The sequence below is a fragment of the Plectropomus leopardus genome, chromosome 16, assembly GCF_026936395.1.
Source record: "Plectropomus leopardus strain MGB_pleo_1.0 chromosome 16, ASM2693639v1, whole genome shotgun sequence".
NCBI classification, from domain to species: Eukaryota; Metazoa; Chordata; class Actinopteri; order Perciformes; family Serranidae; genus Plectropomus; species Plectropomus leopardus.
Genome location: NC_142191.1, coordinates 9,609,270 through 9,635,440, shown reverse-complemented (window position 1 = coordinate 9,635,440; position 26,171 = coordinate 9,609,270). Strand labels below are relative to the sequence as shown.

Genomic DNA, 26,171 nt, shown 5'->3' with positions numbered 1-26,171 from the left:
AAAATAATTTTAATTCTAGTATTCAGGTATTTGCTGAGACTTTGATTTCCTTGTGGTTTACGCTGCACCAGCTGGCACCCAGGAGAGAGGCCATCTCTCAGCTTTTGAATATTTTTGCATTTCAAACTGTTGGTTGGACTAAACAATAAATCTGGTAAAAAGGCAACTTGGGCTTCATTAAACTGTAATGGGCATTTTCCAGCATTTTATAGACAAAGTTATTAATTGGGAAAATAAATGAAACGTTATTTGATAATGAAAATAATTCTCAGCAGAGGAAAGGGAGCTTTGTGCAGAGCTACACTGACAGGCAGCAAATGAGGAGACATCTTGTCACAGATCCATTTGTTTGACTTTGATTTGGTCGTTGGTCACAACAGAGCTGACCGGGGAGCAGCAGGTGCTATCTAAACGTTTTCATCTCATAAAACAAAAAGCTTCGAGGCAGGTTGGCAGGTGCTTCTTGTTGATTCAACTTCCAAACAGACATTTTACTGGCATTTGACACTCAGCAGGTGTTAATTTCAGGCAACAGAGGAAGAGAAAGTTTTTTTGAAGCGTGTTTGATTTATGTGTGCCAAAAGTGTCTGTGAAAATATAGATAACTTACCCATTCTGGACATGATTGTGCACAGCAGTCACCATGGCCTCCAGGACCCTTAGGGGTTGTGGGTAATTTGTCAGGGCGTCTGGGTCTCCGCTAAAAAAACAAACCACATCGCTACAATCATCTTACATAATACGCTAATTAGGATAACATTTTCAAATTAGCACAATACAGAGGGACAACAACTGAGAAGAAAAAGGAAATCAAAGGCTTCTCTTCTCAGGGACAGTGTTGGTTAAAAACGTGTCTGGCAGCGATTAAATGTTTGAAGCAAACGCAGCTTTGTAAAAATTAACCATCATGAAATTATTTAAAGTCCTGGAGACATGAAGCAACAGAAAAACATTTAAACCCATCGCCATTGTTACGAGCTTCATGTTGGTGCAAACTCACGATAATGTAGAAGAGGTTTTTCTTTTCAAATGCGATGCAATTAAGATTTAATGTCACTTAATCGTAGGTGAGCTTTCAAAAAAGGTAATGTGTGTTGTTTCTGCAGTGTCATTAGTGGATACCCTGGTGTGGCTGTGGGTTGTGCTGCAGTGTGTGTGCACTGTATGTCGCAAGAGGAGGGCTATTTTTCACAAAGACAGGAGGGGGGGGGGGTGATTTCCCTCGACTCCACTCCGCTTTGCTGCTGGGCTCCTGCATGCACACACACACACACACACACACACACACACACACACACACACACACACACACACACACACACACACACACACAATACACACGAGTACAAATGATCTGGCGAAAACTGGAAAGACTACGCAGCATTTTCTTTACTGCATTTTACCGCTCACATTTTCTCTTCAAAAGACGAACAAACATGGAAGAGTTATGACAGATACAAAAGATGGCCATTAGTGTGAAGCTCAGGTATGCCTGCTGCGCCAGACTGAAGGCTTCGGGAGAGCCAAAAACAAGAGGGGCTCATTCATACCTGCCAAACACAATGCTCGGAGAGAGCCCTGCAACCACGGACGCACACAGATGCAGAGTCATACTTGAATGCATAAGGGGATATTCATATGCAAGAACCGAGTGACGTTCAAGGGAGAGAAAACCTCCAGTGAATACATAAGGCTGTGTGCACCCAGAAGACACACACACACATCATGCACTGTGTGTGTGTGCGTGTGTGTGCATGTGCATGTATGGGTGTGTGTGGGAGCAGAGTGAGATCTGGAAGGGAACAGCTGTATCAGGCTGCATTAATTATAAGAAGATAATGAATCAGAGAAAGGAGGGAAGCGTGCAAGAGTTTGTGTGTGTGTGTGTGTGTGTGTATGTATGTGTGAGAGTGAGCATGTGTGTGTGTGCATCACGGATAGTGCCCGCATGTCTACTTAACGACTTGTGTGAGTGTCTGAGCATGTGCACAAGTACTTTCTGGTGTGTGTGCAAACGCAGGTGCCATCTATCTGCAGCATGCGCCATTGAGCTGCCATAAAGAAGCGGGAAATGAGGCAGGAATATAATCAAGGCGATTGGCACTCATTTATCAGGCCAATCGGATGGCCCGATGATATCTGGCCCTGTCAGTGAAACCTCGCTCATTGGTCTGTCAGTGTGAGCACACAAAAAAACTGATTTAAGCCTACTGTTTTTAATTTTGTCATTTTTTGATTTTAAAGGTCCAGTGTGTAGGGTTTAGGGGTATACGTCCTCAGAAATGTAATATAATATAATAAGTGTGTTTTCTTTAGTGTATAATCACCTAAAAATAAGTATCACTGCGTTTTTTTGTTACTGTAGAATAATGCATTTATATCTACGGAGTTGGTCCTTGTCCACGGAGTCCGTCATGTTGCACCGCCATGTTTCTACAGTAGCCCAGAGCAGACAAACCAAACACTGGCTCTAGACAGGGCTCTTTGCAGTTTCACATTGACCAGTCTGTATAAAACAATAGGTGTAACTACTGTGAGAGTTGAAAATGTCCAAAAATAAGCAAAATGAGAAGAAAATAGGAAAATCCAGGCAGAGACCAGGTTCTCTGCAAATACAGACACCGCCACACACTACTGGTGGGTGACAACATATGACTGAGAAGGATTACTTTTGTGAGTCTTTGCACTGTTTTCTTTTCTTTTTTTTCAGGATAATCTTGCAAAGTACATCTTTAAGTTATCAGAGAAAAAAGGTTAATAAACACTGCTGAGTTTTGGGCTAGTGGCCCATCTGCAGCATCAGAGAAACAATAATTTGTTGTGTAAATCTGCTTTATTTAGTGTTTTGAACAGTTTCAATCACCTGCTCCATTTGTTTTGGAGAGGAAGAGACCTCCGCGGATAATTTGGCTCCCAGTAAAAACATCCTAAACAATAAACACTAAAGGAATTCTAACTGGGAGTTCATGCTTTGCTCATAAATTTCAGCTGATTGCGTTCTGCATTCCTCACAGCTAGATACCTCTAAATCCCACACACTGCTCCTTTAACTCCTACAATATTCACGTATTTTCCATTGCCCTAAAATCTCGCAGCTCTGCAGACATGTCGGGCTGAATCATCTCTCCCTTCCTTTTGAATGCAGGGAGCAGGAAGACACCAATAAAATGCTATGAGTCCAACTCCCATGGGCCGCTACTGTAGATTCAATTCAACACTTTAGGCATTTGTTTTGACAGTGTTTTTCCCACTAACATGCTGAGCCCAAAGTGGACCAGTATACTGAATATTTTCACATAACAAGCAACACAGATCAGGCGGTAGGTGGTGTGTTTTGGTGGTTTTCAGTATTTTGGTATATACACCATAAAGCTCCTTTTAAATTGGATATAGATGATTCTCTTAATCTGACTTGTTTAAAAATAAATATATTTTTACATACATATGTATGTAATCTTACCAAGCAGGTTGAAAGAGAGGCATTTAGATGATAATGCTTTCTGACGAGGCGCAACAGTGAATCTAGAAGAGATTCCAATAAGAAAAAAGGGAAATGCATGCACCAACCTGACAACTTGATTTTTCCTCCTGCCTTCGTTAGTGTTGTCACAGTGTGTGGTATCTTTATAGCACACTGTGCACAAGCCTACAGCGGTGTCATTTTCTCTGTCTTATTATTAACCATTTTCTGAGCTACTCAGGGCAAACAGGAGGCCACTGCTACTACTGATACTGACCACATTTTGGTCAAAGGGTGAATATAGTACAAAAGTGTGAAACACCATTTATTATTTATAATCAATACAAAAGATATAAACACTAGCTGCAGAGGTGGGTGTAGAATTCAAAATGCGACTCCCAAAGCAGGAAATGTCGTGATTTAAGCAAAATCACTCAAAGGTGTTACAATGCTAATTTTCAGGTAATTTTCTTACTTACTTACTTACTACTAATCTCTTACTTATTTTGGGGGTCAGTTCTTCCTAAGTTGCTCACTCTTCTTCCAGTGTTTTTGAAATAAATCAAGCCAATTTACCCTAGTTTCAAAGGGTTAATGAAATGAGTTTTTTGGATTTGAACTCGTTTTGGTGATGTTTGGAGGACCTGTCATTTTTCAGAGGTGGTACATGGTGTAAATGTTTGACAAACACAAAGTTAGTTAATATTGAAGAATTCAGCGACTACTAAAAGATGCAACTGCAGTGATTTGTCAGTCCAGCATTAAGTCAGCGTTTCTGTATAGCCAAGCGTATGAAGGAAATTAAGTCACGCGGTTTATTTTTATCAGATATATGACATCTAAACTCAACATTAAATTATGCGTCACACTAAAAAGTACATTTAGTACTTTTAAATTTACTGTCTTAAAAGTAAAAAAGGTTATGTTTTTTGTGATTCAAAATTTCTAATTTTGTTTATAATGTCAATATGTTAAATGTGCACAAAAGTCTTGTCAGGACTGTGAGGTTGCCAGGCAACCAGCAGAGATTTCAGGAAGTCACTGTGCCCAACAGAGTTCTCATTACATTTCGGTTTTGTGTATAGATTACATTGTTCAAACAAGGTGTTAATTATTGCACTTCAGAGGCACTGGTAGCTTGCTTACTGAACTGAAGAGGAAAGGCCAAGAGTTTTTCTCCCTGCTGCCAGTCTTTATGCTAAGCTAAGATAAGCTAAGCTAATCTCCTCCCGGATCCAGCTCCGTAGTTGGGGCACAGACATGAGAGTGTTATCAATTTTCTCATCTAACTCTCAGTAAAAAAAAGTGTATTTTCCAAAAATGCTGAATGATTCCTTCTCTGTGACTTTGTGCATGTGTATTTAATAGAGAAATGGAGAGGGATAATACCTGAGTGCAGCCACTACTCGCTCTATTGCGTCACAAAGCACTGTTTTAACGGAGAGGTCAAGGGGTCCAACAGCCACACGCAGAAGCTCTCCAATGCGCTCCAGAGGCTCCCCATCAGTTGCCATGGTGACTGCCAGCTCATGCACTTTTAACCTCTCAGATCGGGACAAATCATAGAGTTGACTGTAACGCTGGAACACAGAGAGAAAAAAAAATGGAAAAGGGGAAATATTTCATGGGAAAAAAGACAGAAATAAAGGTGAAATTTACAATATATACGCTCACAGTCAAAAATACATAGAAAAGATAAAAAGAGATAAATGGTAGTGTGAGATGGCTGCAAAAAATCAGAGATATGAATAGAAGAAAAAAACACATTGTGGTGTAGGAAGTTAAGTGAGTGAAGTTTGCTGTTGAGTGCTCAGTTCTACAGATATTAACCCAGAGGGCGGCACTGACCTAAACTCGCTCACCTTATTTACTATCCTGCTCACCTTTGCTTGTTTTTCATTCTTCCAATAAAAAACGGCTGAGAAGCTCAACCTGGAGGGTCGGAAACGGGGTCATGTGCATGTGTGTGTCAGTCCGTGTGTGCTCAAATAAATATTTTGTAATCTGAAATATTACTGTAAAATTCAAGGAATCCAAGGTATATCAGAAGAAAATGACAGCTGTTCCATTTTAGTACATGTGCTATAGACTGTATATCAAAAATGGACAACATAACAGCTCAACCAAAATGAAGCCAAAACATCTCAATTGATCCCTGGTGACTGGCAGCAGCATAGGTCATAAAGCCTGCCCCCTCCATGTTAGCAAACGGGACACTAAAAACTCAAAGTACACATCAAATCATTTCTTCCCAAAGGTGATTTCTGTCATTGAAAGTGAATTTTATTGTGCTGATGTTTGTTAAAGTGCTTTAAAAGTGTTTTAAATGATTTTTTTGATGCTACAAAACAGGCATTTTAGGTCATGATTGTTAGCTGTGTGCCAACTGGTGAGTTCACAATCAACGCCGCGGCTGACGATTGTTCAGACGGATGTAAGGGCGGGAACTCGAGAATCACTACAGCGCAGACTCTGGCTCAAAATGACGTCATCAGCACAAGACAGCAGCGGTTGTATCTGGGATTTTTTGGCTTCAGTTTTGTACATCCAGGTCTGGATAATGTAAAATTCCATGATTTCTCACGGTTTTCCATGACCATGGGAGCCCTGTGGAGATATTAAGGGCAGTATGTGGAGAAATATGAGCATCTGAAATGATGTAACGGCAGTCTGTGGTTATCTTTGGATATAACAATATGTTTGGACTAAATATTTCACTGACTTTAGATTGCCTGGACATTGGCAAGTTAATGAGGACTGTTCTCGTTGAAGTATTATCGAGCTGTGGGTTATGATAAGGCATAATAGGTGAGTTAAAATTGTTTTTTGTCTGACAGAAGCATGTACTGCTGTCGTGGTTGTATCTTGACATGTTCTGCATCAATAGGACTGCAAGTAGCATCACTGTCTAACAACAGGTTATATGAGTAAACCACACAACACAGCAGATGCTTGCATGCCATAATTATCATTAACAAACCATGCGTTAAGTGGTCTTTTCAGCATAAATAATTTTCCATTTTCAATGATGTTTGGTTTTTTTCTCTCTGTGAAATCACAGATTTTAGATTCTCCATCTGCAGAACTCTCGCCTTTGGGTAAACATTTCACCCAAGTATATGGTGTCAGAATACATCCTGTTAAAACTCTCTATGTTAATAGCCGCTGCAAAGAGCTGTGGTCAGAAAGTGCTTGTCATTGCGGGAACCCAAGAACGGTCTTGTTGACAGTAATGGTCCCTCTTGAGCTTGAGATACAGGACTTCTAAGGTTGGTTGGTAGGGGCAACTCCACAATAAATAATGGACAAATATCAGTGGGGAAACGCAAAAAAAAAATCTGCAGCTGTTGTAGTCACAAAAGAGAAAACCTGGGGGTGTGACAGGTTTTCAAGAAACTGGATGCACAGTGGTGCTGGTAATGTATAGCTGCTGTACTTTTGTTGTCTGCCAAGGGAAACACAAAAACAAGGACAGGTGTTGCTGTGTCATGTATCATTTTGGTCTCAGGTATATCAAAGCTGGAAAACTTAGAAAACTGAGAGCACTAAATTTCTCCAACCAACATTTCAATGAGGGAGCTTTTATGAGGAAGGTTTCCGTTACAGTTTTGCACAAAACTAAAATGACTGTGTTTCCATTGAGTGATGTTGCGACTTCTCCTCTCATGATAACAAGAAGCATGGTGATGGATGTTCAAATCATTAGAAGGTTTATTTCTATTGCAGTAATCGCACTGGCCGTCATTATTTCCAATTGAAGGTGACTTAGATGTCTTATGCCAGTGATAATGGAAAGGCAAGCACCTTATACGTTGGAGCGGCCAAATATGAGGGATATCTGGGAGGTGATAGTCCACGATTTCACAAAGGAATTGTGTATTCAAAATTTCCAGATGATCCGCTCAGCTTTTGAAGAGTAATGCGATGCAATAACACCAGCTGCATCATGCCTGAGAGAGCCAGTTCCTAGCAACAGTCTTTGTTGTACATCATGTGAAATATAAAAGCAAAAAATGTTGGTGTCTGTTTGAGATTGCTTGGATCGTTTAATGGCTCCCTAACCACAACAGCCATAGAATGCAAAAACCAATAAGTGATGTCCCGATGGCTATGTACATTATTTTTATAGTCTATATATTACATTCATAGGCAGAATATCAAGGCCTATCTGAAGACTGTTATGTTGGGTAACATTTGTGTAGCAGCACTTTTTTGCAGCTGATGATGATATAGTCTGTGAGTCAAGTTTGAGACCATGGAAATATGAACATTTTCAGTACAAGTGTGTGGGAGTACCTGCTGCAGGATGAGGAGCACAACTGTAACATATCTGTGGTTTGCAGAAATGCACAATGCCAACATTTTATCCCTGTGACTGGGCTGTGTGGAGACAGAGCTGGGCTTCAAAACTCAGCTCCCAATACTCTGTTCCAATCCTTTCTTGTGCTCGCAAGTTTAGAGACACTGAGAGTGATTCAGGATACAAGTGGCAGATATGAGGCTTCTCCACAGGGTGGCTGGTTTAACTCAGAGGAGCTCAAAGAGGTGGTTTGGGCGTCTAATCAAGATGCCACTTGGCTGCTTCCTTCTCTAGGTGTTGTTGGCATGACAAAAGACTTAAATTTGGTACCATAATGTATAATGTCATTATTAATTAATTACAATAATAACATATTTTTTCTCTTTCTTTTTTCTTTCTTTTTGAAATAATTACACCATGATATACCTATAAAACTATGTGCATGCAGTTTATGTGCAGTTGTGTGTGAATAAAATCCATTTTTATAACTATCCAACCTACAAACGCACATCATCCTGATCTTACACACATACACACACACACACTCATTTATCTGCATACACATTTTTGCCATATCTCAGTTTTTTGGGGGGGTTTTTTGTTGTTTTTTTTACTACATTGCCTGTATACACACAATTTTAAGCCTGTGCTTGACCCCTGTTTGTTTTTTATTGTTTTGTTTTGCTGTCTTAAATTTCATTCTATGTCTCATTATGTCTTGTTTTCACTTGTTGGATTATCACCATATTTCACAAAAAAATACATAATAATAATAACAACCATACACCAAATAGAAATTGTTTTTGGTGGTCATTTTAGGGTGCGCTGGTGGTACAGGGGTTAAAGTGCCAACGATAAACACTAATGTCCCCAGTTTGCATCCAGTCTTGATGTTGCATGTCATTTCCCATCCATCTCCTCCCTAATTTCTTGTCATCTCTGTATTTTTGTTATTGCATTAAGGAGAAAAATGCACAGAGAGATCGTTATTTTTTAAAAACAATGGTGGTAATTTTGCATGCTACAGCACTATTGTGAGTTATCATCATGGACAGGGTTTATATACTCTACAGTATCTGATTCACTTTACATAATATCAAAGAAAGATGAGGAGGCTCCACAAAGAAGAACTGTACTAACTACTTTACAATATCCGCAGTGTGTAATTTGCTGTCCTCATGGCAGGTCAAGGCGCCTGTGGTGAATTCCTGTACGATCCACTATTATTCCCAGCAGCTGGTCACGTACACTTGATAAATGACCACAGTATAGCCAAACAGAGCCTACAGGGCTCCTTCTATCTATCTTTCTCTACCTATCTGCCCTTTCCTGGTTCTTATATCCTTTTTATCTATCTCCAAGGATATAATCACTTGCTCCACCAGTAGAAGTGAAGTCACATTGTAGAGTTTACTCTGTGTGTGTGTGTGTGTGTGTGTGTGTGTGTGTGTGTGTGTGTGTGTGTGTGTGTATGCGCGCCTTGTAGTATTGCTTGTATCTGATTTTAAACACACATAAAACTGAGGCTAAATATTATAAACTTGCACATTTTGAGGGTTAGAAATGATCAGTTTTCATGGGTGTATAATGGTCGCACAGCAACACTCAGCTTTCCATATCATAAGGTCCCCTCTCTGTGGCCCCACGTTCATTATGTGCACACACACGTAGACACACAGCTAGGGGAGGTGACAGTGGGGCAAGTCAGTGTGACTTTGCTTAATGAGATACAGCGTGGTGTACGTACTGCATATACAGCCATATGGCAGGGCTCATTTCAAACAGCAGCCCATAGATTTACATTAATATACTGTATCCTTGACTGGTCCCAGTGAGGCTGGGAAGAGCTTAGTCGAGCAGAACCAACCTGGGAATATACAACACACACACACACACACACAAAAGCCCAAACAAAGTACAGCCAGACACAATCTCTATGTCCAACGAAAGGTGACCCTATGATCAGGCAGGGGAATAAGATTAGAGATCAAGAGTGTGTGTCTGTGTCAAAGAATGTGAACAAGTCACTTAATCAAAAGAGTTTCAGAGAAAGTCTATTGGGTCAATTTACCTTCAAATCAACAAAAAGAAAAACAAAATAACCGACTTTTTACACATACTTTCATTTTGAAAAAGGATTCATGTTTCAATTATTGTGATAAAATGTTTGCATAACTAAAAAACATATGTTTTCATTCCTCTACGGGTCATTGTAACTGATAATAATAATTATTCTGTGATAACGTGATAAATATTTTCTGAAACTGTTGAGTGAAACCGTGAAAGTCTCATACTGTTGCAACCCAAACAGTATGTGACAATAACACAATCAAACTAGCTGATTGAGGCAGCGGTAGATCAGCAGCTCCTGAATTCAGCGAGATAAAATTCATGTTTTTGTCAGTGAAGTCTGGCTTTGAGGAGAACATAGGAGTGGGCTGTTTGGGAGGTACTGACTGGATATATGAGACTATATTGGATTATATTGCATGAGTTGTGTGAGATATGTAAATAGATGTTTTGAAATTGTTTTGCTGTTGTTAAATGTGATCCCCTATGACTTCAAGTCATGATGACTTTTCTCTCTTTTTGGATTCTTAATTCACCAAAGGCAAGAAAAAACGTTTTCTTCATGCATTCAGTGCAACACAGGGTAATTTTTTGATACACCATTGGTCAAAAGAGGGTTGAAGCATTCCTTTAAAGCTTTGAACTCTGTGAACGATTTGGGCGTCTATGTCCACACTACTTTGCGTGTTCACTTTTCCGATCATTTCCCACACATTTCTCATCTCACTCATAAAACATGAAACGGCTTGAGAGTGTGGCAGATGGGGTTTACCTGCTGGCTGTCTTTGAGTGACAGAATGAAGGCATGGCTCAGAGTGTCCAGGTGGGCCTGTGATTGCTGCAGGTGCGTTAGAGCCTCATCATAAGTCATCCCTGCTGGGTCCGTCCCTTCCTGCTCATTGCTACCATCGCCTCCCCTCTTCCGGCTCTTCTCGCCCAGCTGGCGAAGGGCTTTGGTGGCTCGCTTTATCACCTCTGACCTCGCCTGGATGCTCAGCTGGAGACGGAATAGGGTGGATGGAAGGAACAGAATGAGGAGGAGGAGGGATGGGATAAGGGGAGCAAATTGGGGTGAGGTTGGGGGTCGAATTGAGCGGAGAGCAGGAAAGAGGGGTGCACAAGTTATGTATAGTAATTTCAAACTTAACATGTTGAAGAGAGGCAGGTATAAACCAATATATATGCACCAAAATACCTCCAGGAACTTGAGTGGCGTGTGTGTGTGTGCATGTGCGTGCGTGCGTGTGTGTGTGTGTGTGTATGTGTATGTGTGTGTGTGTGTGAGTGAGATCATAGCTGCCAGCCTGCTGTAATTGATTCTATTCAGTGAGAGCAGGTTAACCATTCATGGGGAGAAGAGAGAGCCTTTGGCTGCAAGAGGTTTTACTCTCTTGCATGGCAGCACACAGGCGCCGACAAGCCCCCCACACACACACTCACACACCGAGAAGACATTTAAAAATCATCCAACTTCACATTTCCACCTACCTCAGACACATGCTACTCATTCTGCTTTTGCTAGATATCTTGACTCAGAGTGACAGCGCTTCTCTCTGCTAGGACAGGATGATCACTCAAACTGAGTTTCCTGACAAACCTGTACAATTTCTTTTAAGGTTATAAGTGTGTATATGCATTCGTGAGTGCGTGTGCCTAATCTGTTGTTTTATGTGTGTGTGGGTAGAGGATTAGATAAAAGTATTAAAAACTACCATTACCTGCTTGCTTAGTTAGCATGGCGCATTTACGGCAATGGTTTTAACTGTGATAATGCTAATGTTAATTAAGAATAACCAGTAAACAAAATTCAAACAAAATGTACTTACAGGAAAAACTGAACATCTTAGAGTGTCTTTTTTGTACAAAGAAACACTGAACAGGTGACCAAAATATTACAATTTCATTACCTGTAACACTGAAATATCAACAGCTGCGCCTACACCTATACTCAGTGAATCTGGGGTTACACCATGGTTACGTTACCTAACAAAAATTGTCCCTGTGGTAGCGATTTGTCAGTGGACAGCACCCACCTGTCACTCAAAGTGGCTCTGCCCTTAATTATGCATAACATAAGACCTCAATAACATTTAATCAGGTGAGTTATATAAAAATTCATTCATTGTACAGTTGTCATGAACAGGGAAACTCGCTATGGAGATCAAAACCAATGTCTGTACCACGCTTTACACATTTCTGCTGTAAAGTTAGACATTTTAACATGGGGACTGACACTTCTGTAGCCAGCCTCAGGTGGCAATTCTACATTGGCTTCATTTTCAGCCCTGCAGGTGGCTGCTTGGTTTCAAAAGAGGCTGGAGGTGAAGAAAGGGAGGATGCTTCCACTAAAGAGGCTATTTAAGATCAATACTTCAGAGGGGGGGAAATGCCAACACTCTGTTTCTCTTCAAAATATATATCCGAAAGGAGGTAAGATAAGTCCCAGCCACCCATCTCACCCATTGGGTCTGTTAAAAATGGATCAACCCATCATGGGGGGCAATGGGGATGTGAAAGGTCAGACTCCTAACGGTGAGAGGGGTCAAAATTTTCCCTTTGAGGGTTCAAAAAGCAGAAAAGAGGATGGTGAAAGAAGAGGAAGTAGACAGTGGGTTTCTGAGAGGTAATCTGCATGTTAAAAAGCACAGTGGGAAAAGAGTGCCTGCTGGGAATTGGAGTTTAATTGGCTCGGAAGTAGAGAGGGATCAATTAGCTCTTGCGGAGTTGCGGGGAAAGAGAGGGTGCATATGACAAAAGTGGAAGGTCTGGAGAGGGGGGATGGCAGTGTGCCAGTGTGAAGAGAGAAAAACAGTGGGCTACTATTGATAAGGTGTGCTGAGGAACTTTAAGTCCCCTGCAAGACAATTTTTCAGAGTGCTGTAATTATGTGGCTGACATTTCTTGTGCAATTTTATAATTTCTTTTATAAATCATGACCGGTATGTGCTTTGCGGCGACACAGTGTGAATGTGAACAGAATAATGTATTTGAAATTAGTAAAGGGCTTTTGACACTTCAAAAATTGAGCCAAAGGGGGGGCATGAGAGACGGACGGTCAGACAATGAGGGGCACAGTGTGAGGAATGTGACAGTTTTATGGAAGATTGGGAATCCCTGCAATCCTTCCTTTAAGACAATATGAATCCTGTCTGGGTGGCTGCCTGGAACCAACTACCTTCTGTGCTGCAATTACAAATTGTCACTCTGCCCAACTCCCACCAGCTCCTGTCTGAGCCTTCAACACACTGTTCTGTATCATAATGTATTTCCTCTTTTCTGTCTAGTATTCAGTAATTCATATCATATAATAAAGATGGCTGGATTTCAGCGGGTAATTAGAATTTCCACCTTGCAGTTGTATGCCTCTGCAAACACGTCAAGTTGCAGTTACAGCTAACATCCATGCCTGTGAAAACATGGATGCTTCACACACATATTTCCCCAGCAGCACAGGAGATCTATACAACCAGTTTTCAGGTGGGAAACCAAGATTGTATTACTAATTCAGTATCTGACCAAATGTCTCCCCTTCTGTTTGTGAGTTATGACGCTGAGTAAAAGTGTTTTGGTTGAATGTTATGATGTCACAGTGAAGCTGACCTTTGACTTTTTGTACGTAAAATGTAAATGCTCCATCGTTTGATCCTATGAGACATTTGTGTAAAACTGTTCAATAATTAACATATAAATTCTTGAGTTATTGCCAAAAACATGTTTTATGAGGTGACAGTGACCTTGAATTCTGACCTTCGATCACTAGAATCAGTTCATTCTTGAGTCCAGAGGACGTTTGTGCCAAAATTGAAAAAAAAAATCCGTCAAGGAATTCTTGAGATGTTGCGTTCACAAGAATGACACACATGAAGTCACAATGACTTTTAACCTATGACCATCAAAATCTAATTGTGTAGTCCAAGTGAACATTTGTGCCAAACTCGAACAAATTACCTCAAGGTGTCCTTAAAATATTGGTACACGAGAATGGGACAAACAGACAACCTGAAAATATGTCTCTTGCCACGGTTTTTGCCAGTGCTGAGGCATGAAAAAATTAAATACACAAAAATCACTATTAATAGATCAAATTTAGGCTTACATGTTCCGCTGCATCAGGTGAGAAGGTGATGCCATCCAGGAAGTCGATGGCGTCAGCCGGGACCAGCCTGTCCAGGTATTTGCTGCAGGTGTCGTAGGCATGGAGGTAGTCTTGGTCGTTCTGTGGGGGTCTCTTCAGCAACTGGGGGTCTCCTTTCCAGAACAGCTTCTGCAGCCATACTGCATGGACTGCACTGGGAGAGACCGTTGCCCCTCCACCACCAAGCACAGGCAGCCGATTAGCAAGTTTGGAGATGGACAGTACGTTCTGACTGGTCAGAACTGGTTGTAGAGTAACCAGTGGATCTAACGATTCATCAGTCAGTTTCCGGTAGTTCAAACCTGCAGAGGAGATGGTTGAATTTTTAGAAACATGACTTTGTTAAAGGGAAACTACTGTCTTTTCCAACCTGGACCCTTTTTTGTATCATGTTTTTGTGTCTCAGTGAGTAATGGGAACAACAGTTTTAAAAATTGGTCCAGTATTGCAAAAGAACACTGCAGAAGCAGCACCAAAACAGGCTACAATGTAAAGATAATCGGCAATCGGTCACTGTCTATTTACGTCAACTAAAAGTGGAAGTAACTAATGTAACATGGGGCTTACAATGGACTTAGTATCTCTCTCCCCCTGATGGATACTACAATCCTGTTGGGGCCTCACTGATATGACATGCCCACTTTTCAACAATCAAAGTGTATTCCTCCAAATGTTATACCACGGCCGCCTATTCTGTCTCACTCAGAAATACATCACAATACTGAAGCTAGATACTACGAAATGCAGTTTCATCTGAACTTTAAGACTTTGTAAGGACCTGCAGACACCCTGAATAATAAAATACATCTGACAGTGTGCTTCCCACTTCACCCAGCACTCGTACTCATAGTGCACTAAGCGTGTATGTGCAAAAATGAAAAGTACACTTGGAGTCCCCCTCATTGTCCTTGTATACGACCCTCTGTGGCTCACCTGTTCAATGTTTTCTAAAAGGAAATATTCAAAGGTTTAACAAGATGAAAAACGATTACATAAGGACAGCTTTTATTTTGAGATTTACAATTAATATTTAAGGGGATTTGGTGGCAACTAGTAATGGGAATTTGCAACCAGCTGAAACTCTTCTGGTTAAAATCCCCTCAGTTTGCATTGTTTAGGAGATTTTTATCAGTAAGTCTTGTCTTCCCCAAAACAAACACGTTTCACGTTACAAATTTGTGTTTCTCTGAAGCTACGGCACCTACGAATATGTGCTCACCTTTTATCTCTGATTACTTAAGATACAAATGTTTAGGAGGTTTTGACCTGATGACAAATTATCCACAGAAGTCTCTTCCTCTCTAAAACAAACATTTGGTATTTCAAACTGGTGAAAACCACTGAATAAAACAGTTTCACGTTACAAATTTTTTTTTAGACCCTCTTGTAGTGCAGGGCCTGCCAACTATAGTGGCCGATGCAATAACGTTCATGGTTTGTCCTTTTTTTGGCTTAACTAGTAACATAGCAGTGCTTCCTATGTAGATATAAATGACTCATTTAAAGGTAATGAAAACATGACGATACTTATTTTCAGGTGATTAAACAAGAAAGAAAATCCTTCAATTTCTCCTTTAAAATCCTACACATTGGACTTTTTAAAAAACATACATTAAAAGATAAAAGGTATTTTCAGGCATTTTGCATGCAGCATTAGCACATATGTGTTAAGCTGCTGAGGCAGAAATAAATTGTTGCATTGTGTGAGAAGAACCAGCATCCAAACTACTTGCAAATCCGACACTTCACTGTTCAGAAAGTGCTACTTTACTACTGCATTCACATACAATATGTACTAACTGTGCAGCACAACGGGATAATTACAGTTATTTGAATTGCCGAGGTTGTTCAATATTCCATTACATGGCGGAAATTTGCAGAAAAACGCACAAAAGAGAGTAAAAGGTTGATGTAGACAACACAAATAGCTTGTGCGTGAAAGTCTGTCCGCATGCAAAGTTTGTCTGTCTCCTACCACTGAAGGGCTGTGTGTGCGTGTGTGTGTGACAGAGAGAGAGCGAGTGGCGTGCTCCTGGTCTCCAGCGTTATCAGTCAGACACATTACTGTGGCAACACCACAGCCTGTCTGGACTTTAAATATTTAACACTGGTCTGCCTGTGGGGAGGGCTCCGTCAACGCTGCTCGGAATCCCTCACGCACAAATACACACACACAAATATAAAACCCTGCACGCACACACACTACTTTCAGACAGGCCCAGACGTACACTTAAAGCACAGATGAGAGTTACATGCACTTACACATGTACTCTGTCTGTTTTGTCCCTGCCCCACCCACTCCTGTTTCCGTCTCTTCCGCGCCCCGAGCAGCATCTCATAGGCTTCCTCAGGAGAGCCTGCTCAGACAGTCACCTGGTACTGTGTCTGAAACTGTGATGAATATTGGACAAACACCACCTGTCTCTACATTATCCCAGTGCCTCCTAAGTGCGTGTGTTAACTCGCATGTGTCTGTTCACGACTGCAAATGAGTCATTTGGAGTGCGATTGTGTCTTTAGAGTTGGAATTACTAGAAAGTTGGTGGCCCCGGAGACACGAGAACAGCCTGTGTGTCAATTTTGCAACAAGAGTATGAATGTGTGCGTTAAGTTTTAGCAGTATTTGTGAATGTGTGTGTGAAAGAGAGAGACAGTGTTAGTTTGTAAGTGTTAATGTCACAAATTAAGCAGATATGGCACTACCTAGGTATAAATCCCTTTGGTAGCATGTGTGTTTGTATATACAGTATGTGTGGGTGCTCATGTGTATTCAGAAGTTTCCTTTTTACGGCAGTTGCACAAATGACAGTTTGCGAAACTCCTCCCCCAAACAGAAACTGTCAAATCACAGCTCAGCAACCATACCTGGCATTGCAGCTTCCTGCAAGCTTTGGATTTCTCCTCATGAAGCCGTGTACATGCGACTCTAATAAGAGCATCAAATGCCTTTTTTCCATAAGTGCTAATGGCCACGCTGAGCCAAATGATGCTGCGTCCTTTTGCATTTCCATTGTAAGTGTGTAATTCTGAATAGACAGCAAGTGACTCCCAAACAGGTCAAGTTTGTAAAAAAACAAGTTTTATTTTGAATTTCTATTACAGGGCTCCTATTTTTTCTATTTTTCCTGCTGCTTAATTGTTATCTTGTTTTTGGTATTATTTGATCTGATCATCATTGATCATGAAGCAATAATATGCATTCTTTTGGATTCAGTGCTATTTATTGTTTTTTTTCATTGTGTTCAAAGCCAAGGTGTTGTATACATTTTGTGAAATAAAACTAAATTTGTGGTGATTTATCTAATGTGTAAACCAACAAAATCACAAAATCTGGACAAAGTGTCTGGTACTGTTGGGAAACAGTGAACTAAGGGTTAAAAAGTCAGTCCCTAAACTGGTGAAGTCATGTGTTAATTGTGTGCGGGGGAAACTAAATTTCACTGTGGCAGTGTGAGCTTAAAGTGCATTTTTCTTCATTTATGTCAAAATAACTCAAAGAAGTGCGTGTATGTGTTTTGTGTATGTGTGTTAAACAGAGACATGTGTCAGCGGTAAAAGCTGTGGTGTTATCAGGAGCAGAGGGGAGGAAGTGAGGCGTGAAAGCACAGCTGACACCCGGCTGACCTTTACTGAACTTCATCCAGAAGTGACACCACCTCCACCCGTACACAACAAAGTTTGAGCACTCTAACCGGACCGCTGAACCGGTGACACACTACAACCTGGACATGACGTCCTTGGAGAGGGTGCTGCCACAGGAATCTAAGTGGAAACAGCATCTTACTGCCATTCTGCTGCTGTTTCGGAGGCTTAGCGTGTTTGGTAGATTGACATTTAATACAGAGGTGGATTGCTTCCTTTGTCGTTTACAGGTAAATGTGAATAGTTTTGTTTGTGTCAATCCTGGTGCTTTTCTATTTTTGAAACTGACATTAGAGCTGGAAGAGTAAAATTGAGTAAGACAAAAGAAAAGATGAGGTAGAGATAAGAGCAGTATTTCATCGAGTCTATTTCATTTATCCCTTTCAGAAAAATACAAGAATTGGTACCAGAAATTTGCCACAAGTTTAGCCATTCAGCTGTTGTATTTTTGAAAGACTTTACATGACAGTCAGTGACTTGAGGTTATCTGCCACCTTGAAGGAATGTCAGCATCTGTATGTGAGTCATCAATCATGTCAAGAGGGATTTTGGGACTTGATTTCTTGACATAAAATGCTTGTAGCAGATTTTGCACCAATAATAGACCTCATTAACCTTTGGAGTCATAGGCTTTTTCTGCACATTTTCTTAGCAGCATTGCTCCTGTCAATTCTGTTGCATTAGAAATACTACGTTTTTTCTAAGCTGGGAATTTATTCAGCAAAAGTAAAGGAATTCCTTCACTTATGAAACATACAGTAGCTCTTTCATAGATGATAGAATAAGAAATGTGTGTATTTTTAATGAATAAGATGGATAAATAAGTCTAAGTAAATCTGATCTTAGATTCAAACTACCTCTATTGGGTCAAAGGGTTACTTTTTGCAAAAATAGTACTGAGTTGGCATTACGAAGGGCCCTGACACACCAGACCGTCAGTCTGTCATTGGTCAATGTTGAGCTGTTGCTAAGTGTTCGTGATCTAGTTTTTGTGTCCCACACCATTGGAACTAGTCAGCCGTTGTCGTTTTGTTTTGGGGTTTCTTGGCCCATCAAGCTTGAGCCTCATTTGCATTGCACAAAAAAAACTGCTAATATTTGGCCTTTTAGCGCAATGAGAATGCATATGATCGTCATTCAACCCAGGCCAAATGACTCTGGAATAGACACGTGTTTTTATCGCCTGCTGCTCCAATCAGCATGAATTACCATCCGGCTCCTCCTAAGCAGAACTAAAACACCGATCTGAATTAGTCTGCACCGAGTTAGAAAGAGAGACTGAAAAAGCACGAGAATTATAAAGAGGAGAAACCAGTGCAAAGTTTTCAGAGACCTCTGTTTCTACTGCTGTCTACTGTTTACCTGTTCTCCTGCCATGTCCATGACATTGCACAGACACACTAACAACTCATTCTTATTTTACAAAGAGATAATTCAATGTTTGTATCAACAATTATGTATCCTCTTCAGCTCCCCATATTGTGCGGAGTCCCTCCGGGGTCTGTCCTTGGATCAATCCTCTTTTTATTGAACAGGTTTTCTCTGTGTCATTTCTTCAGCCTCTTTGAAGATGCTTCATATTGCTTTTATGCCAATGACACACATCTATTTCTCAGCCTAGCCCAATAACCTTAATAAACTTATTTTCTTCCATGATTACTTAACCACCACCAAAGACTGGACATATCTTAATTTCCTCAAGTGAAGCCCTAACCACAAAGAAATTCTTTTAGTTGGTCTTGACAATTTCGCCACTGCAGGTGCTCAGTTTATTGGCCCATTTGACTCAAATATCAAATGTACTGGTATGAATCATGGTATCATCTCTGGCCAGTGTTTGACTTTAAACCATTATGTTACTAAGCTTGTCCAGTACTGTTTTCTTTTTCTAAGAAATATTGTAAATATAGGACACATCCTGTCCTCTATGGATCTTTAACTATTATTCAAACTTTCATTTTCTCCCATTTTTATTACTGTAATTCCCTTTTACACATGCATCAGTCAAACTGTTGCAAGCTTCTCATTTACAGGTGGTTCAAAGTGCAGCTGCCAGGCTATAAACTAGAGCTAGCCATTAGTCACCACATTACCCCTATTATTGCATTGGCTTCCTGAAAAATTTAGAATAAACTATATCCTGTATTCTGTATCCTGTTGATTTCATTTAAGGCACTACATGACCTTGCTCCCAGTTACATTTCTGATCACTTCTTGACCACTCCAATCCTCAAATCTCTGTCTTTTGTAAGAACAACAGGCATATTATCCATGCCCTTTTTCCTTCTTGTAAACCATCTACTACTTATGCAGTAGTTATGCGATCTGCATTACAATGACAGAGAAAAAAAACCTGTCTCACCGTTGGCAACAGCTCGAAGCTTCTTGAGCAGTTTGACATGGGACTCTGGCTTGATTGTGGTGGTGACGTAAGGCTCGCAGCCTGCAGCGTCGAGTAAGGTGTAGTAGTAGAGCAGGCGGGCCTGGTCAGTTCCCTCCACAGAGGGCAGAACGTACTTGGTCATGTGGCTGTAGAAAGCCTCAGGGTTACATTTCAGAGTGCCAAACAGGCCAAGGGACTCGCTCCGAGTTTCAATGTCCTTGGTGGAAAGACTGGAAAAGAAAGGGGAGAAGGGAACAAATGAGACGAAATAAAACCATGAATGTATGTAACTAAAAGTTCTAGACAAATAAGCCTTCCTAAGTCCTGCCTCTTTTTGCTTGTGCTCCAATAAGAGTTGAGCCAGCTCCCACAGAACCTCTGTCAACTTTCCCCTTTCATGTTATACTTAGATACGCTATGTGCTAGGCTGGTTAATGTTGAAAAGAAAAAACAGATTTTGAAGATGGTTGAAAGATGTGTCTAAGAGACTGTCACAATCTTCACACACAGACATTATTATATTGTATATAATGACTGTATATAAAGATGGACAACGTGTTTCCACTTCCTCCCACTACAGAATTGAACTAGAAATATCTGAGATACGGCTGCCACCATCAGAAACTCATCTGACACACACAGCCTTCAATCATGTTGTCAAATCCCCTTGTTATAGCATCAAATAATTAATTTAAACCAAACTTATCAGGAAAAAGAATACTTTCACAAACATCAAGGTGATAAGATATACCTAAAATGACAGAAAACATCTTTGGGAAAAAAAATTTTGACGCGTATTTTGACTTTTTAGTTTGAAAGGTTCAATCTTACAAGGAATGTAATAGTCCACTAGAGATGCACCAATTTATCAGCCACACATCCTATTGGCTGAAATTTGCCTTGTGGACTGTCATCGACCTATTGGCAAATAAGAGGACGTTCACCAATGGCAGTGGTCAATGTTTTTCGCTGCGTCATATCGATTTTGTGGAGGCTAAAAAGCAGGGCTCGAGACTAACAGCATCCCCTCGTCCCACGATGAAAGAAAACATGCAAGGGATGAACAGAGATCTTTCCCAGGACACATTTGGTGTGAGGGGATGTAGGAAACTCACTACTGACACATCGGGAGATGCATTTTAATTTTGCCCAAATGATTCTACAACAATCCATGGTGAAATCGGTAAGAGGACAGATAGTTAACATTAGCTAGTTGGCAGCAGTGGCCAGAGGTAGCATTATGATGTGTTCAAGATCTATTCAGTAAAAAGGAGTATTGGGTGAAGGTAACATAATGTTCTCATGATGTGTTCAAAATAGTTTTGCAAAATGTATTTTATACCAAGAAACTTGAATAAATACAGTTGTTAAAAGAAAAAAAAAGACTGTGATGTGAAATAGGCATTGGTGAGGAAAGTTGGATATATATTTAAAAGGCTTTTAAATCATTTTAAAAAATGCTTTTTTATGTGAAAGAAGGTTATTTTAAAAGTTGTTTCATAAATGTGTATGGCTGGATTTGTGCTCAAAGGTTGTGTAATGAAGGATGAAAGGATTTTTAAAAGTCCATTTTTATAAGGAAGAATACAAAATAAACAACTATTTAGCTATTATCCAAATTGTTATTTTGAACATCGATCACAGTTTGGACATCGGTCCAAAATTTCACAATCAGTGCATCCCTATAATCCATAAAGTTTTCATGGTATTATAAACACTCAACAATAACACAGCTAATCAAAAACTCAAAGCTTTCACATTTCCTGCTGTAAACACCTGCTGTGTGAGATATGTTTTCTCCACGGAAAATATATCCATTGGTACACAAGATATAAAACACTAAACAGTTCTTTTCTGGCATCAGAATAAGCGGTTTGTTTGATAAAAACAACAACAAAACAAATTAAGAACTAAGTTGTTCACATACGCAGCGATAACCACCATGCCTGTAACAGATAAGAGCAAACAGCAAAACTGACAAAAACCCAAGTTTCATCAGCAAGAAAATCAAAGGAGGAAGACGATCAGCACTGGAGAAGATTTGTTCCCAGAGTAGCATTTGAAGACAGCAGTGCAGAGACAGCACACAGGCTTATCACCAAAGATACAGCCCCTCGAAGAAAAAAAAAGAGGAGGATTTCGTAGATTACCAGTGAGAATATGTTTAAGAACTTGGTCAGCGCTGACATAAAAACAGTTGGGACAAAATGTGAATGAGAGAAAGAATGTGATGGGGTGGAAAACATCTGTGTTTGGAAACTTATCCAGCCATTTGTTTAAGTTGCAAACAACTTGTGCACGCTTTGCTTTGACAAAAAAAACAAAAAAATGTTTTGCCACAGAACTCACAGTTAGCAGCAGCAGGTGGTCTAAAGGATGAGAGGACAAGTGAAAAGAACACAAGCAAAACACCAGAGAGAGGAGAGTCGGGAAAGAAGGAAAAACCTCAGAGAGACGCAAAACAAAGGTTAAACAAGTGAAGATACAGAGAATGAAAAGGCAAAGAGAGTTGCTGGTAGTCACCGAGGGGCTCTGAGCAATCTGCGGCTGTCCGGGAGTGTGTTTGTGCGAGACTGTTTATCTGTTAGAACGGGACGACATCAAAGAGGACAATGTTTCCTCGGGGCTCTGCATCTGAGCTCGCTGGGAGGCTTTCGCTAATGAAAAAAACATAGACAGCGGCGGCAGCATGGAGGCAGCTGACAATAAGCCCGATAATGTAAATAACACTAATCATGCTCACAACAGGGGCTCTAATAAAACCCGAGTCAACAGAGCAACTAACTCTCTTTTCCACAGGCAGCCCTATCAAAGTGTGATGTTTCATTATTTAATCATGTTAACTCCTGAAAGCACCAAGGCGAGAGAACAATGGCGACAAACTGTCCAGGTAGGCCTGTTTGAGGGGTGTTAAAAGTTTTCTTTGGCAAGTGCACACAGGCAGACGTACACACAGCTGTGAATGGCGCCCGGTGTTCATGTCAGACTACGCTTCAGCTAAGTGTGTTACTGTAGTTCTTCAAAGCCGGCCTGTCATCTCCTCTTTGTCTTTCTTCTCTATCCAGCGACAGAAAAGTGTTTAGGCGCCTCTTTTTTTTTTTTTTTTTTTCTAAGGTTGTGAGCACCTCCTCTCTTCTCTCCGCAGCTTTCAGCATCTCTTTGTCCCCGCTGATAGTTTTATCTGCTGCACGCGTGCTTTGCCACTCGCCGGTGTTTTCTCTCTGTACACAACACAATCCCAGCGCTCTATCTCTGTTGTGTTCATGTGGCTGTAAAATCAGGAGCTTCTCATTACAATCTTTTCTTGTTCGTTTTCAAAAGCCACGGCAAGGAACCGATTTAATACGGCGCAGCGTCCTCTGTATTTTCCTTCCCCATCTTGCATTACCATATTTTTTTCTTGTCTCTTCCACCATGTCCAAACAGAAACAGGCTTCTCATATTCAGCATATTTCATTGCTGTGGTAATCTGACAGCCAGAATCAAACTCTATGGGGCCTTTAGTGGAGCGGTGATGATCATTCAGCACGTCATTGTTTGAATTTACGACAGCTGTAATTTTTCTTTTATTTTAAAATCGGTGCTGATAATTTGTTTACAAATGACTGTCCAGCGGGGGGGCTTGTTAAAGTGTTTTTGTGCTGCACAAGACAATAGCACTTAGAAATTGACAATAAGAGGCATACAACTGGTTCAGTTTTTCATTGTGAGGCAATATTTTGCAGCCTTTTGCACATTTACACACACAAAACAAACACACAACAACACTAAGTCCTTACATAACATCTGCAAACACACAAGCAACCCTGAAAGAGTCATACAGTATACAGAACATGTAACTCAAGTGCAAGGAGCTGATTGCACCAACTGGTCTTAAACTGAGACTGGTCCCAACTGCTCAGTCGGCCATTGTTAAGACTAATCTCAAGAACAGACTTTAGGACAGTTGCACCAACCAAGCGTAAGCCTAGTCTTAACTATGCCTGGTCTTAGCTATGCACATTCACGTGAATCCGCAGCAACTACAGCTGTTGCCGAGCAGCGCACGCGTTGCTAGGATACATTAAAATTCTTCCACTGTCTCACCAGTGTAAAGCTTATCAGTCATCGTTTGCGGCAATGTTATTATGGAGGGTCAGAGATAAACAAAAGACAATTTCACGGACATCGAGATATGAAGATTTCATAGAGCTGCACAGGAGATACGTGTCTGGAGCTCCACCGCTAACATGAAAGTGGAGAAAAAAAGTGATTTTATAGTTTTGGAGCTGGACCGTTATTTAGGAGCAGTATTGTAAAATCTATACCGATATGCTGATATAGAAAACAAATTCAGAATACAATTTGTTTTCTACCGCTGTTTTTACGTGGAACTGCGCATTTTTTTGTTTAGTAACATAAGAACAGATATTGATTTAGTATATGCATTATGCACAGAGATTAAGGTGGTTATTCACTTATGAAACATTTAGATTAGCTCATTATCTGGAGAAAGCAAGAAAGATGAGAAAACAAGCTGTAGATCTGTAAAATTAATATATTATTTGTGTGCCTACTTTTTCTTTTGTCGATATCTGTAAAACTGGATGAAACATGCCTTGTATTGTGATGGTGTCTTGCAATCCCATATGGGATGGGCCAGAAATGGCATGACACAGAAATCAAAACTAACAAGTGAACTAACTAACTGACTACTGTTATTCATGACACCACTCTCTTTAATGCAAGAGAGCACTTAATCACATCGCGGGTAATGCATAAACGCTGAGAGGCTTAATAAAAATATTGATTATAGCTGCCAAATTGACATTTAGAGGGCTCCATTTAAAAAAAAAACCTCAACTCTAATATGAGTCTACAGCTTGAACATTATTAATTCATCATTCAAGATTTCTTCTGTTATGCCTCTGATTTAATAAATGTAAAAAAATTAATAAAATATATTTTTGAATACAGGTGATGCAGACTGATATATGGGAAGATGAATGTGATGTTTTATAAATAAAGATCTTTGTTCGATAGTTTTAAATATGGTTTTTGTCTTTTTTTTTCCGTCTGCGTACTTTACTGAATTGTTTATTATCAACTTTTTTATCACCTTGGTTTAGATGGTAAACCATACCTGCCATTATAGAGCTCAGCCTTCTGGTACGTATTATGTATGAATATAGATGTGGTTTCCACCTATAAAAACTTTCTGACCCCATGAAGATCCAAGACCGAATTGTTGTCTTTATGAAACGTGTGGTATGTTGTAAGTGTGCAGGCGTCACCTCTTTTCATTCAGGCTGTCTTTTGATAGCCTTTCACCTACATGATGTGAGTATAATCACTCTCAATCCATTTCAGTTAATCGTCTTTTATATAGTATGTATTTAATTTTCAAAAACGAGCTTATTCAATGCAGCATGTGGTAGTTAGAAACAGCAGGTTGCATGGCCTGATGGCATAAGTGGGCCGACTGCTTTGTCTGATGTGTCAAGCCGGATTGCCAAAGTGCCACGCAATAGCCCCCGTTTCAACTCAGTCTGAAGTACAGCTTTTGTACATTGGAAACCGTCACTCAAGGTTATGCAGTCGTGTTTGTCAGTCCATGTCCTGCTCTCCCCAGTTCTCCCCAATGACTCTGAGAAGCCTGCTTATGGTCATGCTCCAGGTCATGGTCATGCTCAGGGCTCAAACCTTGCAGAGAGGACAGCACATCGATAATCCCAAAGCATCAGGACAAACAGCAGCTGAATGTATGGCTACTAACCTGTGTGAAGCAAAAGCATGATCCTCATTCCTACTGAATGTTTTTTTTGTTTGTTTGTTTTTTACCCTGGGCAGCAAAGCTTATTAGCATGCTAAGCACACTCATATGAACACACAGCGAGTAATGAGAGGAAAATATCTGAATTAATTAAATGTAGAATGTCTCAAACAGTATGACACAAATAACAGCATGCATTTTTACTCAGCTTAACAGCTAGTGGCATGTTAGTGCACTCATGCATATGCCAAAAACAAAAGTCTTGCTTCTAGAAATGACCTGATATTGAAAATCAACAATCAGCCCCTTTCCTAATAAATTATATTTTGTAAAATCAAAATACAGGGGATGCATGACAGGAAAGAAGAGCCCTGTTAGGATAAAACAGTGAAGGTGAAACTGCAGTGACAGAGGAAGGAGAGGGAATTT

At 40.3% G+C, this 26,171-nt stretch overlaps 1 protein-coding gene across 1 annotated transcript in view; it reads right to left on the bottom strand.

Moving 5' to 3' along the window:
- Positions 1–26,171, bottom strand: part of nbas (NBAS subunit of NRZ tethering complex) — a 221,937-nt gene that overhangs the window by 62,142 nt on the left and 133,624 nt on the right. Inside the window, exons 44-48 of the mRNA XM_042503247.2 lie at positions 19,970–20,220; positions 13,927–14,267; positions 10,603–10,827; positions 4,850–5,040; positions 611–700 (exon numbers count right to left, since the gene is read on the bottom strand). Coding sequence (XP_042359181.2) covers positions 611–700; positions 4,850–5,040; positions 10,603–10,827; positions 13,927–14,267; positions 19,970–20,220 — 1,098 coding nt within the window. The remainder of the gene's footprint in view (positions 1–610; positions 701–4,849; positions 5,041–10,602; positions 10,828–13,926; positions 14,268–19,969; positions 20,221–26,171) is intronic.